The following is an 18,543-nucleotide window of genomic DNA, read 5'->3' as shown; positions in this document are numbered from 1 at the left end:
CTTTTCATTGATATAAGATAATGATCGCAAAATTTATTTTTAGTGAAAATATTTGCTAACAAAAAAACGCTGTTTATGAAAAATAATATACAGGATGGTTGAACATTGCTATAAGTATAAAATTACATATTCAGATATTAGTAAATTTTAACTTTTTTTCGATTTTTGTCCATGGGACGAAGCACTGTGCATCGCATTGACGAATCACATCAAATCGACGCATGAGCGCATAGCGAGTATGGTGCTTTAGTGTCCATGGAAACACCTATTAAACGACTTTAGTATATGTACATTATTATTTAATCAATTACCTATCAACATTCCTAGTGACCGTATGTACAGGGTGGTCCGAACTGTATTCCGGAAACTTTGGCAGCATGTTCTGTAGATAAAAATAAGTAAAAAAGTTCGTATAAATGTATCTCCTAAAATGCTTAGTTTCGTAGATACAGGGTGTAGAAGTTTCATTTTTATTTCGATTTTTCCAAATAATTTATGAAGTAACGTCAATATTTAGTTGAAAATTGGTGTCTGGAAGTTTTTTGACATGAAAAATTTGATTTTGATGTCAATATGACTCCTATTTATAGGGGGCTCCACCTGCATGTGTTTTAACTGTTTTGAAGAGTAATAATTTTTTGTCCGTACCTGTATAAAACTACTGAGTGAAAAAATATACATTTTCGTGATTTTTTACGTAAAAAATATACTTGCATATGCAAGAAAAATTGCAGCAACTTTTCTTGCATGTATAACGGCCTTTATACTGCCAGACCAAAGCCAAGGGAGTATTGGTCTTGTTTTTGCACATCACTAGAAACTGTTACTGTCATGTCAGTCAACTGTTGCTTGATACAGTTGGACAAACTATACTCTTACACATTTTACTTTTTATTTCTCGCTACTGAATTCTTCATTATTTTGCAACAAAGGGGAACGAACATTGAAATTATTTTAAGTTAAATAAAATTATTCATAGAAAAGTCATATAATAATAATAATAAATTGTTGCAGGTTCCGGAAGCGGTGCCGACGGCGACTATCAGCTGGTGCAGCACGAGGTGCTCTACTCCATGACGAACCAATACGAGGTGCTCGAGTTCCTGGGCCGCGGTACCTTCGGCCAGGTGGTCAAGTGCTGGAAGAAGGGCACCAACGAGATCGTGGCCATCAAAATACTCAAGAACCACCCGTCCTATGCTCGACAGGTAACTATCCAGACCCAGGATTCGATTATAGATTGCGTATTGTATGCGAGGCGGAAAATTAATCAACGCAACCTTATGGATCTATTTTGTTCTTCTTTCTTGAGATATACCCATCATCCAGTCTAGTTCTCCGCCTTCGATCAGTATCGATATCAGTAGTGCCAAAGTTTATGGCACGAATCGTTGTCGTTTCGGTGCAATCAGTGATGATGTGTTCTGGTCTTTCCCCATTTTTCACACAGAATCTGCATTCGCCGTTGTTTCTTAGCTTCAGTCTACTGAGGTGTACATATTGAGAAGACAGTTTCCTGTTAAAAATCTCGTGACAATCCGACAATCCTCTGAGAAATCCCTTCGAGTGTCTTAGACCGTTGGAGGATTCCCATTCCCGGTTACGGATGGAGTCTTCCAAGTTCTTGAGTTCCGCTTTAAGTTGATTTCCACTCGGGAAGCAGAACGGTTCTGGTCTAGTTAGTGTTCGCTCCTTTTCTAGCTTGATCGTTCGCTTTTTCATTACCTTCTATCCCTTCTTGGGCTGGCAGCCAGTGTAGGAGAATTTGACAGCATACTTTTTGGCTATTCGTCTGACATTTATTTAAGACGGTCCCACACGATGTGGCGAACACCTTCCAACGTTGGACACGCGGACATTTGCCACATCTTGTGGGCACGCAGAGATCCATGTGTCCAACGTTGGAGGCATGTTCGGGCTCTCGTCGGTAAATTTTACCCGCGTCAAAGGACCTTCCAACGTTCGAAGCTTTGTTCGATGCGCCCCCATACGGGTGTGATCACGTGGCTGATATTTTATTGGGGATTAGTAGCGGCCTCGCTTTTAATGTTATACCGTGGTGTTTTCACGCTGCAAATTTTTTGTGTTTTTTTTTTGTCAAATTTATTTTTTGCCAAAAATATGTAAGTACAAACATAGGTATATAGAAAGATTAATTATTATTGTTTTTTTTTTGTGTTAATAAATATGACAGAATGATAGAATTTTTAGTTATTACATTCACTTTGTGAAAACACTTAAATTTTCTTTTATTCATTCACTTTTTTTTATTCATCAAAATTTTCTTCTCATATTAGATACGTGAATTAGTTTTTACTTTTTACTAGAATTACTTTTAAAATTTTCCGTTTTTAGTTGAAATGGAGTGGAACAATGAAATTACTATGGAATTTATTTCACTTTATGAAAATCATCCTATTTTATGGAATCTAAAACATTGCGGACATAAAAACCGAAATGCTTAAAGATGCTTGGCTTGACATTTCTAAAGAAATGAGCATTGTCTTCTCCATAGCAGAAGTTTTTAGTTTAGCGCAACTTAAAACCATAGTATAAGGAAACTAGTAGCTTTACTCCTTGTCAAATCTTTTGTTCTTTTTCTGCCACTTTATATGACCTTGTTCTCGCGTCCCGTGACCACTGACGTAGCTGTATAGTTGTGGTCTGTAACTAGGCATAGTATAGTCGTGGCACTCGCCATAGTTTCACAGAGATGTATTTAGGAAAATATGAGTTCACAATAAACTAAAATAAAGTAAATTGATCATTGAGTGAAAATTTGCTTGAACAGAATATTTTTACATTTTGTATAAGTAACAATTCTTCTGTATCTGAAAATCTTCTGATGGGAAGAAATGCGGAAAAAATATATAATGACATATTTTTATATTATTATCTATTTCAAATATTTTCTACAACTCTTTTTAATTTAAAACAAGTTTAACTTTAACACTAATGTGTTTGTTTTGTAGTAATATATTGGTTAGATGATTTTCATTGGATAACTAATACATTGAACAACACATTGTACTAAATAATAAGATAAGATATTTAAACTTCAATAATTGCTAATAAACATTACAGAAATTTCAAAAGAGAAAAGAAGCAAGAACAATGAGAAATAGCATCACTACTTTCTCACGTAATAAAAGTCCCGAAGGTACCAAAAGAATCGATAATTAATAATTTCGAGTCCCGGTTCTTTGATATCTCTAAAGAACCGGGAATTTTCGGTTCTGAACCCTAGTTACCATATTATCAAGAAATTATGTTTTTTGACTAAAAACTAGAAAAAAAATCAGATTTTTAAAGAAAAAAATGCGCAGAAAAATCCTCATATTTCTAGGGCCAAAATATACTACCCTTAAAAATATTTCCACTTATTTAAGACTCACTCTGTATAGCTATTCACGGTTATGGTACGTTAGGTTAGATTAGGGATAGCGTTTCCGGAACCGGAGCGGTTTTTCGGAACCGGTAATTTCGGTACCATGCCTATAAGGAACCGGGATTTCCAGTTTTTTTCGGTACTTTCGGTACTAGCAAATTTTTGTTTAATGATGGTGCAGTTCGTTAAACAGCAAGCAAGAGATGGTTGTCAAAAGTAAAATCGATAAAAAATGAAGTTTAAATAAAAATAATATCAAATTATTAAGTAGTAATCAGTCATGAGAAAATTAACTTTAACACAAACATAATCACAAATGACTCTCAAAAAAAAACTCAAAGCACAATTTTTTGAATTATTACTACAACCACCTTACAACGTAAGGCACTCATTTTTTGTCAATCCGTCTCTGTGCTGAGACGCAACGCTCGAATCTCGCAGGTCGATGGACGGAACTCAACTGAAACGCTCTGCAATCTGCCGATATTCGACAGATTGTAAAAACTGTCAGAAAATATTTGGGAGAGTGCAACTACTCTTTTCCTTCTACTATGTTAAAACTATCATACCAGCGGCAATCCCAAGGATTTAATATATTTATATTAGTCATATCTGCTCAAGCTAAGTACGACACTGAATCAATTTATCCCATCGTGTAGGAGACACATTTGCCAATTGCAATATTGTCGAAAAGTGTGTCAAATGTTGGTTCCAACGTTGGAACCATCGTATAGGACCGACATTATACGAACTTTTGTCTTGTTCTAGGGCCAAATTGAGGTGAGCATCTTATCCCGACTGAGTCAAGAGAATGCGGACGAGTTCAATTTCGTCCGTGCCTACGAGTGCTTCCAGCACAAGACACACACCTGTCTGGTTTTTGAGATGCTGGAACAGAACCTGTACGATTTCCTAAAACAGAACAAGTTCAGCCCGTTGCCGCTCAAGTATATCAGGCCTATTCTGCAACAGGTCTTGACAGCCTTGCTGAAACTTAAGGTAAACAATTGAAATATTGATTATTTTTAGTATCTAGCAGTAAATTTAGAAATTTTATACTTATAAACTTGTACAAAAAATAGACTAACAAATATCGTAATCTTAAATTATACAGGATGTTCATAATTCCACACCAAACTTTCTAAAATATAAAATAACTAGCGTGTACCAGCGACTTCGTTCGCGTCGAATTAATCATTTGTAACGATGATGATAAAGCAAAGCAAGAATTTCCATTAACATACAAACTGGATAAAATTTTCTCACATTTATGTCAGCATGAGAAAAAACAATATGGCGATATTATTATATAACTTGGTAATATTTGAGGGGTAGTTTCCTCTCGTTGGAATTTGACTTTCGAAAAATCCGTTTGCCAAAAATAAGCTTTTTACGTCAAGCAGTTTAAGCAGAATCGTGGTTAATCAATTACCCAACTTTTTGGAACACCCTGTATGATTTTTAAAAAATTTCAAAATATGTAAAAAAACGAAATAAATTATGCTTGTCCAAGCGTTTTCCCGAAGGACTAACCGTTTTTTAAATAACAAATATTGTAAAATTTGAGGGGTGTTTTCACCCTCTTGGAATTTGAGATTCGAGAAATCCCTCCTTATCGAACCTCCACACCCCACAGTCAATCCGTTTGCCAAAAATCAGGTTTAAACGTCAAGCAGTTTAAGCAGAATCGTGATTACTCAATGGTCATATTTTATGAAACTCCCTGTATAAATTTATAAAAAATCTTAAAATATGTAAAAGAACGAAATAAAATATATGTGTTTAAGAGTTTTTCCGAAAAACTCACCGGTTAATATATGAGGGATAGTTTCACCCACTTAGAATTGGAGTTTCGAAAAATCCCTTCTTATCGAACCTCTACACCCTAAAGTCAATCTGTTTTCCAAAAATCAGCTTTTTACGTCAAGCGCTTTAAGCGTGGTTAATCAATGACCAGATTTTTCGAAACACCCTGTATACATTTTTAAAAAATCTTAAAATATGTAAAAAAACAAAATAATATATACGTGTTTAAGCGTTTTTTCGGAAACTTGACCGTTTTTTTAAATAAATAATATTGTAATATTTGAGGGGCGGTTTCACCCTCTTGGAACTGGAATTTCGAAAAATCCCTTCTTATCGAACCTCTACACCATAGAATCAACCTGTATGCCAAAATTGAGCTTCTTACATTGAGTGGTTTAGGCAGGATCGTGATTAATCAGTATGTCAGTTACTTAAGGATTTTATATATTAGTATAGATAAAATGAGATTATATCAAGTCTAGAAATTACAAAATCTTCGCTTAACATTTCAATTCTTCACTTGTAGCGTTTTTTAAACAACTACCACTGCGAACGGCAGCTTTTCATCGGAGAGCAGTCGTGGATAAGGTATTTCACTAGAGGGAAAATTAATCAATAATAATAAACAAAAGATATATAGATATTGGGCGCCAGGCATGTACAGAGAAAGAAAACACAGTTGTATATTACTTAAAACTAATGACTATATTCATTCATGATGTTCGTTGCTGATACATGACTTTGTAGAGTTCTAGTGAATATGTAGTGGTTATATGTCAAAGAAAGTGGTGGTAAGAGTTGTACTAAATATCTATGAAAACGACTATGATAAAATACAAGAAATGTAAAGTTTAAGAGAATGAATGAAATGTAGCATTACTTTATTAATTTGATATATTTTATATGATGTTAGAGTGCAATAATAATATCTATAAAAAAGTAATACTATTACAAGACATAATGCAATGAAACCTAAGATCTAAATTATATTTTAACTACTAAATCGACATGAATGTTCTTAACAATCTAACCACTCAACAAAGTCTATACGATATTATTTAAAATGTACGTTACTGTTTAAGACTGAAAACATTTTAGATGTTAAATGCAAAACTAGAACTTAAATATACACTTAGCTGTTCTTTTATGTAACCCTGCTTCAAACAGTAGCAGCGCGAGGAGGTCTAGCATCTCTGTACTGTCTGTCGGCGATCCAGGCTTAGAAATGGGGTGAAGCAGCACGGGGCTCAAGCCACATCCACGCTGGGGCACTCTATGTGAACACAAATCAATCCTACTGGGGACACTTGTCCATGGGACATCCGTCCATAAGATAGTGGCACAGGAGAACACTACTAGGACCTTGAAAAATAGTCCATACCTTGGACACTTGTCCGTAAGACCCTAAGAACACGAAACTCTTGTTTAAAATCAAACACCGTCTAATAAACAAAATGAACCTACCTCGAAATACTTCCGAGGGCTCAATAAATAATAAACAATCTGTCCTTTCTTCCAAATGACATTCTGGAGGACAAAAGCAAAGGGACGCCAACGTGCCAGCCAAATACAAATACAAGTTGGGACATCCGTAACTCTACCCTAAAAATATTCAATAATAATAACGAATCTAAAAGGATAATATCTCATCTTTACCTGTTGCTTTGAAATAGCAGCTGATTCAGATTATACAGCAAGATTTAAATAATCACCATTTCTAAAAGCTGGGATAAAGCAGAGCGTCAAAACAAAGTGAGGTTAAGCACGGAGAGTTGACAGAAGCGATGTTGACAGCGCGCGCCTTCACAGAATAGTAACAGGGTTGTGTCGAACGATCACAGGGTTGGCGACTAGGGAACGTAAAAATTACGCGTCAAATAAACTATCCGGCCTGAACGAGAGGGAATCCGGTGATGATAGGCCAGACATCATATATTATATATAAAAAAGACATGTAACGAACTAAAAACGTTACACACTTTATGTACATTGTGTATTACGATTATTGCTTAAAATTGAAGGACGAATTGAAATATGCAATAATGTACAGGGGGTTAACCATTAAAAAAAATAAAGTTTGATATGCCACAACTTTATGAGCGACCCTGTATACTTAAATTTAATAGTAGCTATTACAACAGTATCACAGTTTCGGCAGAATGGTATTGTTACGTTTTTCGTCGGTTCCGTGTGGATAGAAAGTCACAATTTATTTAAACACTATTTATTTAACACTAATTAACAAAAATAATAACGATAAAAGACTTATAGAACTATTTACAAACGATTTATAACTAAGAATTTATTTTGAATTTTAGCGCGTCAACTGTATATTTATAACTGCCCTCTCTAGGCCACTGCCGCCGGCTTTTATACCGACAGGTAAAAGAAATCTAGAATAGTCCTAAGATCGTTAGACGCATAGAGAAGGTTTTCGAATGTTCTCGTATGTACGAGTCCATTCTAGTGGGTCTCGATTCTTCTCGAACGAATGAATCATTGCGGTGTCTATGCGATGTGCAAAGGTCATCAAGGGCGGAGCCATATTGTGAGGTTAGGTCGAGTCCACACCGGCTCGCAACACTGCCCCTTCTTAGGCACATGCTCGTCCGAGAGATATACGGTGAATGAAAGGTATTTGCAAAGCTGGCCCCTGGTACATTGCGAAGTCTGGTAGAAATAGCAGTCTACAGTTTTCTCTCCCGATCTCAGCTTTGGGTTGTAGCAGCAAACAAGGATCTCGATTCCCGTAAATCTGAACAAGACTTCAATCATGTTCCGGATTGTACGCCAACTCAAACCATCGAGTCCACACGCCAGCTTCGGAATGGCTAATCGTGTAATGTTGTTGTTTAGCAAGGCTTCTCTAAGTTCAATCAGGGTCTTCCATAGATTGAGACTCACTTGGGGGCCATTCCTTGGTGACTAGGTAGAAAATGTGCCTTGCTTGACCAAGTTCATTGTCGGTTAGCCTCAAGACGCTTCGAATCTCTGGATCCTGTCGGCGTAGTTCTCCGACTCGCCCAAACTTCTCATTGAACGTCGCAGCGATTCCTCTGGACATCCGCAAATCTCGGGCCACACAGTGAGCGAGCGAATAATCAGGAGCCACGAAAAAGAGGTCTCGTTGTTCTTCTTTGGTTACACCATAGCGAGCCTTCTGACTGCTGTTGTATCGGGCCATGAAATCGTCAAAGGACATCTCCGAATCAGGGGGATCAAAGCTGCAGGTTCTCACGGTCCCAGCACGATCTTCTATTTCGCCTTGATAGGGGCTCAAACGGTTGAAATGAATTACCCTCGGCTTTCCTTTTGGCAATTTTCTGATACGGTATACGACGTCATTAATCCTATCCATGACTTCGTATGGCCCTTCCCACGAGGATTGTAGCTTCGGAGATAACCCACGATGCTCAGCTTGAATGTCGTAGTGTTCCTTCATTCGGTCACTAGCGCTTTGAATATCTATGCGGACTCGCTGATGGATGTCGTCCATCCTTTGGCGTAGTCTATGGACATAATCTTCTCCGGCGACATCTTCTCCCGGTCGGCAACCAAGCTTCACATCACAAGGTAGGCGCACTTCCCGTCCCATAACGATGCTGGCTGGAGTTTGCCCTGTGGATTCTTGGACGGATGAACGACAGGCCAACAGGAACAGGTGAAGAAATTTGTCCCAGTCTCTTTGGTGGTCAGAGACTACTTTGGCCAAATAACGGTTGATGGTTCTGTTCATGCGTTCAACCATCCCATCGGATTGTGGATGCAGAACAGTCGTCCTGGTCTCGCGGATGTTAAGGACTTCACAGACGCCTTGGAACAGATTGGACTCAAAGTTTCTTCCCTGATCTGAATGCAGCTCCATGGGAACACCAAACCTGCTGATCCATTCCTTAACAAGAGCATCAGCAATGGTGGACGCTTCTTGATTTGGCAACGCGTAGGCCTCGACCCATTTGCTGAAGTAATCCATTACTACCACAATGTATTTGTTGCCAACGTTCGTCTCCGGGAAAGGACCTGCCACGTCGATTGCTATTCGTTCGAAAGGACTGCCTACATTGAACTGGCGCATTGGAGCTTTACCACGCTTTTGTGGTCCATTGATAGCAACGCAAACGTCGCATTTCTTACACCAGGCCCTCACGTCTTCTGTGCAGTTCACCCAATAGAACCGTTCACGCAGCTTGCCAAGGGTCTTGCTAACACCAAGATGCCCACCGCTGGTTCCATTGTGAACTTCCGCCAAGACTTCCGGGACCCTCTTCTTTGGAATGACGATCAGCATTCTCTCTTCTTGTCCCTCTGGTCTCTCAATCACACGGCGAAGTAATCCGTTATCTATTACTAATGAATTCCACTGGGACCAGTACGACTTCACGTTCGACGAATATCTGCAAACTTCCTCCCACGTTGGTCTCTGGTCCGCGTTTTTCCAGTTAATCACCAAGCCCAACTCTGGATCACTGATTTGGCATTTGCAAGATCTTCGGGTTGCCAACTATCATTAACCACAGTTGTTCTTAGGAGTTTCACTTCTTTCTCTTCTGCTCGGGAACAATGCTTACAGTCCTTAGCGCAAGGTCTTCTGGAAAGTGCGTCGGCATTCCAATGGATTGCCCCAGCTCGATGTTCTGTGTCGAAGTCAAATTCTTGTAATTGTTCAATCCATCTAGCTACCTGCCCTTCAGGATTCTTAAACTGCAACACCCATTTCAAAGCAGCATGGTCTGTTCTTAACAAGAACTTTCTTCCATAGAGATACTTGTAGAAGTGTTCCACTGCTTTAACTACTGCTAGTAATTCTCGTCTGGTTACACAGTAGTTCCTTTCCGGTTTTGACAAGGTCTTACTAAAATATCCAATGACTTTTTCTTGACCATCCTGGATCTGAGACAGAATAGCGCCTAACGCAACATTGCTAGCGTCGATATCCAATATAAAGTTTCCGTTGCCAAGAGGGTAGCTAAGTATGGGCGCACTAGTCAGGTCCTTCTTCAATTTTCGGAATGCCTCGTCAGAATCTGAGTCCCAAGAGAAACGCCTCTCGCCTTCGGTAAGTCTGGTCAATGGTTTTGCGATGGTGGCGAAACCCTGTACATAGCGGCGATAATATGTGCATAGTCCCAAAAAGCTTCGTAGTTCATGTTTATCTTTAGGTATTGGCCACTCTTCCACTGTCTTGGTCTTCTGTAGATCTACCGCAACTCCTTGGGAGGAGACTACATGTCCCAAGTTTCAAACCAGAGCTCCCTAGTCGCTTGAAAACTTCTTCCAAATTCTTCAGATGATCGTCAAAGGATTTCCCAACCACTATGATGTCATCCAGGTACACTAAACAGGTAGTCCAGGATAGACCCTTTAACACAGACTCCATTAGTCTCTCAAAGGTAGCTGGCGCGTTGCACAATCCAAAAGGCATGACGGTAAATTGCCACAGTCCGGTGCCCACCGAGAACGCTGTCTTCTCTCTGTCTTTCGGCGCCATGTGACTTGCCAATATCCACTCTTCAGATCTAAGGTAGAGAATATAGTCGATCCCGCCAGCCTGTCTAGAGTATCGTCTATCCTCGGCAGGGGATAGCTATCCTTCTTGGTAACATTATTAAGTTGCCGATAATCAACACAGAACCTGGTGGTACCGTCTTTCTTCTTTACTAGTACTACCGGCGATGTCCACGGGCTGTTAGATGGTTCGATGACACCCTCTTCTTTCATTTCTCGAAGGATTTTGTCAGCTTCTTCACGTTTGGCGAGCGGCAGTCTACTCGGATTTTGTTTGATTGGTCGTGCATCTCCGGTGTCAATTTTATGTTGTACTAAATTGGTACGACCTCTATGTCCTGCTTCTCCTTTATCAAACACATCTTGATACTTGATTATCAGGTTTCTCAATTTTCTACTATCTTCGGGAAATAATCCCTTAACGTTTACTAACTCCTTAACCATTTTGTCCGGAATTTTTGAAATCGAAACTTTGGAGGCTTCCACGCTTCGAATGACTGAGGAGGCCGAACAACAGTACCCTAACAGGGTTCCCTTCTTCAAGGATACAGAATGATAATTCGTGTTCATTACTCTTACCGGTACAGACTTCTTCGCTCGTAGCAGGGGTTTTCCAACAGCGACCCCTCGTCCTATTTCGCTGTCATGGTTCCTTGGCTCCAACAGAATAATACTCCCATTATTCGTTTTACCTTCCAGGCGACCATCCAAAAATATCTCACAGCGCTCAGGGATCGAAACATCTTCTGCTACTACCACGCGAAGCGTCTCCTCACATTTTCGATGTAGAACCACTTCTTCTTCATTTATTTTCAAAATTTCTTGTTTGAGGTTTAGTTCAAAACCTCTAGTGGTCACGATGTCCATTCCGAGAATAAGTTCATCTTCGATGTCTGCTACTAACACTCGATGATTAAAACAGGTGCTTCCGATAACAAAATTAAGATCTACCTCTCCATGGATGAGAGCGCAGCTTCCTGTAGCTGTACGTAGTCGCCATTGTGTTGTTTTAATCCTTTTTGATGTTTTAAGGATATCCGGCCTGATGATCGTTTTGGTCGCACCCGTATCCAACAGCATGGTCCGTAACTCTCCATCCACGAAACTAGCCACAAAAATGCTGTTGAACTTGTGTTGTAGCGATGCGACTTGAACAGTTTTCGTTGGAACCTGTTGGGTACTGCTCCATATGTGTCCCTTTGATTCGACACTTGGCGAAACCGAGTCCACGTCTTTTTCTTGACAGTGACTTCTTACGTGTCCTGCCTGGCCGCAATTCCAGCAACAAGTCGGTCCTTTCTTGCCCATGTACTCCTCCATGACTTTCCGTACAATGCTTTCCACGGATTTGTCGGAACATTGGTTGACCGCCCGTACTCTCACTAGAGACCGAGAACTGTTTCGCGGCCTCAAATTCTAGGGCACGTGCTAAAGCATCCACCAAGCGCGTTGGGTGGGCTAGAAGAAGCGCTTGCCTTGTCTCCCTGTCACGTAAGCCATCGGAGAATGTCTGTACTGCCAACCGCTCCATAACATTCTCGGGCGTAGCAGGATACGCAAGGCGAACCAGGCGGGCTACGTCGGCTTCAAACTCCTGCAGAGACTCATTTGACTTTTGAATGCGATTTTTTAGCTGTGAATGATAGACATGTTCCAAATGAGCTTGGCCGTACCTCATTTCTAAATGTCGTACCAATTGCTGATAATCTCCCTGTTCCGATGGTGACAGTGTCTGCAGGATATCAGTCGCATCTCCTCGCAGTCGACAGTCAAAGCAGTAGCCTTTTCAGCGATTGTCCATCCGTTCGCTCTCGCAGCGGCCTCAAACTGGCAAAAATAATTGGCCCAAGCGGTTTTCCGTCAAACTGTGGAGGCTTAATAACTGACTTTGAGATATACTTATTTTCGACTAGTTTCGGTGCCTCCGATGTTTCTTGACATTTTGGTGAATTGGCCTTTTCTATTTCTTGTTTTAAAATTTCGATTTTCTGTTAACATCGTCCCTCAATCTGTGCTATTTTGTCTTGTGTATCTATTATCTTTTCTTCTAATTCCCTGGGTTTCTGTTATCTTGTTGTATAAACTTTGTTCTAAATTCAATATTTTATTATTGAAGCTGGCCTGTATGTCTTTAGAATTTTCTGCGATCTTATCTTCTAAATTAACTTCCCAAGTCAGTTATTTTACTATTCAAATTGTTCAAGTTGTCGTCTAATTTTGAGGAATTCTCTGTGTCATTTTATCATTCAAACTGTCTTCTAATTTTTTGTAAGGACGAGTCAAGGTCACCTTCAGCTCAAAGCAAAATGTGTCAGGATCCTCACCTTCCTTAATCAAAACGTCTCTCAGTCTGGTTTGCAAAATACTTTTCTTTCCATCTGTCTCGCACTCTCTCTCTTCCAATATGGATTTCAGTTCGGACACTTTCAAGTCTTTCAACAATTTCTTCAGAGCCATTGTTAGTTTTTATTTTTCTTATCACACACGCCACATCTGACACCAATTGTTACGTTTTTCGTCGGTTCCGTGTGGATAGAAAGTCACAATTTATTTAAACACTATTTATTTAACACTAATTAACAAAAATAATAACGATAAAAGACTTATAGAACTATTTACAAACGATTTATAACTAAGAATTTATTTTGAATTTTAGCGCGTCAACTGTATATTTATAACTGCCCTCTCTGGCCACTGCCATAGAAAGCTTTTATACCGACAGGTAAAAGAAATCTAGAATAGTCCAAAAGATCGTTAGACGCATAGAAGGTTTTCGAATGTTCTCGTATGTACGAGTCCATTCTAGTGGGTCTCGATTCTTCTCGAACGAATGAATCATTGCGGTGTCTATGCGATGTTAAGGTCATCCGAGGGCGGGCCATATTGTGAGGTTAGGTCGAGTCCACACCGGCTCGCAACAGTATGATTAAATGAAATTGAACATATCGAAATTAATTAAATCAAATTGTTTAAGTGATATTTTAAAAAGTCAATAAATCGGAAACGGTTAGTTTGAGGTACATTGTGTGTATCTCGATTTTTGTTTAGAATTGAAGGAAAAACGGAACTATGTAATAATATACAGGGGGTTCTATTTAAAAAAATAAAACTTTTATGTGCCACGATATACGTGTATACTTAAATTTATTACTCGTCAATAGACATTTAAAATCCCTATAATTTTTGTATTTAACTTTTTGCGGTACCTCCTATATTTTACCTAATAATCGACCGTTTCCATACATAACAACGACCCTGTATAACTATTCTATATTGTTATTTGACAATTATTTTCAGTTTATTATTTAAATCTTTCTTTTCTTTTTGTTTTGATATGTTATGTATTCCTCGATAATATCACCCTTCCAAAGTTTGATAGACTTTTGACACACAACCAAAAAAAAATTTCATCAACAAAATTTGATGTGATATTTGCATGCAACGATGTTATTTACCACGACTTCCTTTCAGTTCGTTCCTTGATCAATATTTATATAAAACTGAGTTAAATGCAGAGCAAACAACAATAAAAATAATGTCACGTAGATATAACCAGGGTGCACAGGGTGTGTCAAATATGGCTCTCGCCAGTAAGAGATACAGGATGGCTTATTTTGGACCAAAGTTGCCTGTTATCGAGCCCAGTTGTAATCCGTTTAGTAATCTGTCTGTCATTTCCGAAAATATGTTTTTGGAGTGTCAAAATAAACTCGTGAAAAAATAAATACAAAAATCGGCAATTTCAGTTTTTCCGCCATACTTCCGGAAATGATAAAGATAAATTCAAAGACTAAACTTAAGATTGCCAACGAGCTCACTAACAGGCAACATTGCCTCAATTTAAGCCACCCTGTATCTCTTACCGTTTTCTAGATCCCCCAGATATAGATAGATATAGAGAACAGAAAATAGAAAATATTCCTAGTAAAAATGAATAGACACTATAGTCTGTCCAACGAGAAGATCCTTGACAGTGATAGATGTGTCTGTCATTTTAATTTCAAAGTAGTTATTTTATTTTACAAAGAAATAAGTTGGTACAACTGGAACGCCATAGCAGGATATATTTAAAATTTGATTGACAAGATGACAAGTGATTACTTCAAAATTGTATAAAACTGAAAAAATGTAATCGAGTTATTTTATTTAATAAAAACGGTATGTGTTAATACAAAACAAACAAGAACAAGGCACTACATACCAAAAAAATATAAAAAATAACTATTATTTACTTTCAAGCTTTATGAAACTACCCGCATTTATGATTATATTTATCAATATAACTTATGTACAAATACAAATTTGTAATATTCCACAGGTATAAATAAAACAACATAGGTAAATACAACAACTATTTTATTAATAATAACACCTACCAAATTTTATACCTTAAAGGTGGATTAATTACCTTTAATCTTAATTTTTTTAAACCAGTACCTTTTGACATTATTTTTCTGCACCAGTACTAAAATCCATTATTTACCTATCGTGTGATGTCGATATTTTACAGCTACTCCAGTTTTTAGTATGTGTTTAGTTTGATCCTTATATACGAAATGCACTTATCTACGACGAAATGGTATACAAACTTTATCGATGGCAACTTCATTGGTGTATAAGACTTTCTGCCTGGGCAGCGTGTATTAACCATAAACTGTGCTCTGGGCCTACAGTTAATTTTCACTCGATTTTTCCTCCACTTGACTTCAAAAGACACAAAACACACGTAATAATACGAATCAAAATGCATCATCTTTCAAAATGCAGGGTATTTAACAAAAGTTGACACAAAATTATAACCAATAATTTGGCAAGACTTTGACAAGCGTCAAAAATGACAAAAATCTAAAGGCGAGTTCATACGCATCGGCGTCCGTTTGTCGTTCATCGTTCCGTCAAACCAATAAAATTGAAATACGATCTGTCATTTTTTAAATAACCAATAAAACTGGTTAAAAAACAACAAGACACGACGCATGACGGATTTATATTTAAACCCATCCATAGATAACTTAAAAATTATTAGAAACTTTTTTTAGTAAAATAAATAGATTGGTATGGGACGTCATCTGCTTTTCTTCTGTCATCGTCTGTCGAAATCTTACCTGAGAAAAAAAACAGAGTATAGATAAAAATAAAAGTCCATGCTAGCGATTCTGTAAACATATTTTCTCTCTAGTGAGTCATCAATCGTATACAAATAGCATAGGCTAGAAGTGGAAATTTCTTGCTACGGAGCTTACAGAATCCCACCGCATGTAATTTACTTTTTCTATTAACTTTTTTTTACTCTAAATAATATAAAAGTTAATAATACTATTATATAACGTCATGAAATTGAAACATTTCCATTAGGAGAGTTACTACATCCATGAAATCGTTTTTTTACTGCTTACAGTAACGCAAGCAGTTTGTGATAAATCCGTTGCACTAATAGTTACATAAAAATGATGGACAAACATCCATCGGATTATATTGCTGACGTTTCAATTGCTGTTTTATTGTTTTACATTAATATGTTATTGTTAGAATTGATTAGGAGGTCATACTCTGTTATTGTCAACATATTTTAATCGATAGGTTTATATTGGTCGATAGTTTGGATTAGTGTATTAAAAATAAATGTATAGATATGTGCAGTTTTCAGAGACGTACGTAAACATAATGGGGTCTAATATACAGGGTGATTCACGATTCACGGTATAGAGAACCGGTGATAGGATTTTTTAAAAATTTGGATTTTGTATAAAGGCATATCTGCTCCATGTGTCTAAATTATTTTCAGCATTACAGAGTCACTGGTTCATCCTGAAAGTCGTAGCATCTCTGTTATTTTAAATGGAACACCCGGTATATTCTTACATTTTTCGAAACTGCTTTTATATCTCAATTTTTCTATTATACTAACTGGTGTCAATCTCTAATAGTTTTCGAGATCTTTAGTTAGATCTTTACTGATTTATATATGATTTTTTTTTCAGCAATTGGGACTGATTCATGCTGATCTGAAGCCAGAAAACATAATGTTGGTGGATCCTGTGCGCCAGCCCTACAGGGTGAAGGTTATCGACTTTGGATCAGCCAGTCACGTCAGCAAGGCAGTTTGCAATACTTATTTGCAATCCCGCTACTACAGGTAACGCTTTTATTATTTATTGATTTATAATATTGTTAAAATACGATACTATCAACTGACTCTCATCCCGGAATGGCCGTTTTTTGTATTCAGACATTTTTGCTCCAAAATATTGGCAGCGTTGCCAATATGGACAAATAGTCCTTAAATTTAGAGACTTTTAGAGTATGTTTAATCTATTTTTTTTATTATCGATATTTTCTAGAGCACCAGAGATCATCTTGGGTCTGCCGTTTTGCGAGGCCATCGACATGTGGTCTTTGGGCTGTGTGGTGGCCGAATTATTCCTAGGTTGGCCGCTGTACCCTGGATCGTCTGAGTACGACCAAATTCGGTACATCAGCCAAACACAAGGTACGTTTATTTTTAGATTTATAAATACCCCGCCATTTCAGTGGATGTGTTTTACCTTAAAAATTACCTAATATTTACGAGGTTGCACAGTATTTGATGTAAAGTAATCGCAAAACAATTTCCGATGCACGTGATCAACTTTGAGTGACAAGCGATGGCCACAGCGCTGCCAGGTTGTGATGGATTTATGAGATGAACTTTAATGTAAAATATTGGGAATTAATATATTTATTATATAATTTTTTAAAAATTTTTACGGTTTATTTTTAATTTAATAATTAATATTTCAGTAATTAATTTATTTATTAACAGTAGTCACTAATACTCACAGTAGCAACTTTTAAATTTAAGGCAGCAGCTGCTCACTTCAAATCGAAATAAGTAGAAATAACTTTGAAAGTGGTATAATGTGCTTACCAATCTAACTTACTTCTCTGACTGCAGTCAAGGGTAATAAAGAACCTTTATTATCACGTTCTTGTTCAAAATAGTTATGAGGAACGCTACAAGCTCTCTGCTTCAACTGTTTAAATACTTCGGCATATTTTCGATACACAATTTCAAGAAATGCATTACAAAAACTCGAAAATTTAGTTCTTAAAAGAACTGTTTGTTCTTAAAATTACAATTTTTTAAAAAAGACTATGAAAATCGACAAAAAAACGAGAATTTCTCCCAAAGATTCAACAACAACACGATATTATACAAAATAGTGACTGATATTATGATAATTGGCAAATAATAAACGACAACGTTGCTGAACACGGCGCAATGTGACCAAAACAGCGATAATAAAATTTGGTTTAAACTAATTTTTGCAGCTTTAATCTAAATAAAATATCTATTACAATCATTTGCTCTATAAAGTAAAACAAAGAGCTGCTCGTTTTCTTAAATTATACAACAAATTTAAACATTTTTTACCAAACCAAAATTGTATTTAGTCAGGTTTATAGACTTTAGTGTCAATTTCGATATGATTGATGACGTGCATCGGAAAATGTTTTGCAATTACCGTAGTTGATTAATTTTAATTTCCTGACTTATTCTGAACAGGTTTACCGACGGAACACATGCTGAACAACGCGTCCAAGACCACGAAATTCTTCTACAGGGACATGGACAGCACCTATCCCTTCTGGCGTCTGAAAACGCCGGAAGAGCACGAAGCCGAAACAGGGATCAAGTCGAAAGAGGCCAGGAAGTACATCTTCAATTGCTTGGACGATATCGGTCAGGTGAACGTGCCCACCGACCTGGAGGGCGGTCAGTTGCTGGCTGAGAAAGTGGACAGGAAGGAGTTCATCGATCTGTTGAAAAGAATGTTGACAATGGACCAGGTAGCAATATTTAT

General features: G+C 37.6%; 1 protein-coding gene across 7 annotated transcripts in view; it reads left to right on the top strand.

The window, feature by feature from the left end:
- The window catches only part of LOC115874525 (homeodomain-interacting protein kinase 2-like), a 123,881-nt gene that overhangs the window by 69,872 nt on the left and 35,466 nt on the right, over positions 1 to 18,543 (top strand). For 5 of the 7 annotated variants that reach the window (XM_030889692.1, XM_030889691.1, XM_030889690.1 and 2 more), the window contains exons 4-8: positions 1,015 to 1,208; positions 4,157 to 4,387; positions 16,681 to 16,835; positions 17,041 to 17,189; positions 18,246 to 18,532. In XM_030889692.1, the coding sequence (XP_030745552.1) occupies positions 1,015 to 1,208; positions 4,157 to 4,387; positions 16,681 to 16,835; positions 17,041 to 17,189; positions 18,246 to 18,532 (1,016 nt within the window). The remainder of the gene's footprint in view (positions 1 to 1,014; positions 1,209 to 4,156; positions 4,388 to 16,680; positions 16,836 to 17,040; positions 17,190 to 18,245; positions 18,533 to 18,543) is intronic. The other 2 variants (XM_030889693.1, XM_030889688.1) reach the window with 1 other exon arrangement.

This window comes from Sitophilus oryzae, unplaced genomic scaffold (genome assembly GCF_002938485.1).
Source record: "Sitophilus oryzae breed Bouriz unplaced genomic scaffold, Soryzae_2.0 scaffold_1297_pilon_pilon, whole genome shotgun sequence".
NCBI classification, from domain to species: domain Eukaryota; kingdom Metazoa; phylum Arthropoda; class Insecta; order Coleoptera; family Curculionidae; genus Sitophilus; species Sitophilus oryzae.
The sequence above is the reverse complement of the archived record's forward strand: the minus strand, read 5'-3'. Positions and strand labels throughout refer to the sequence as shown.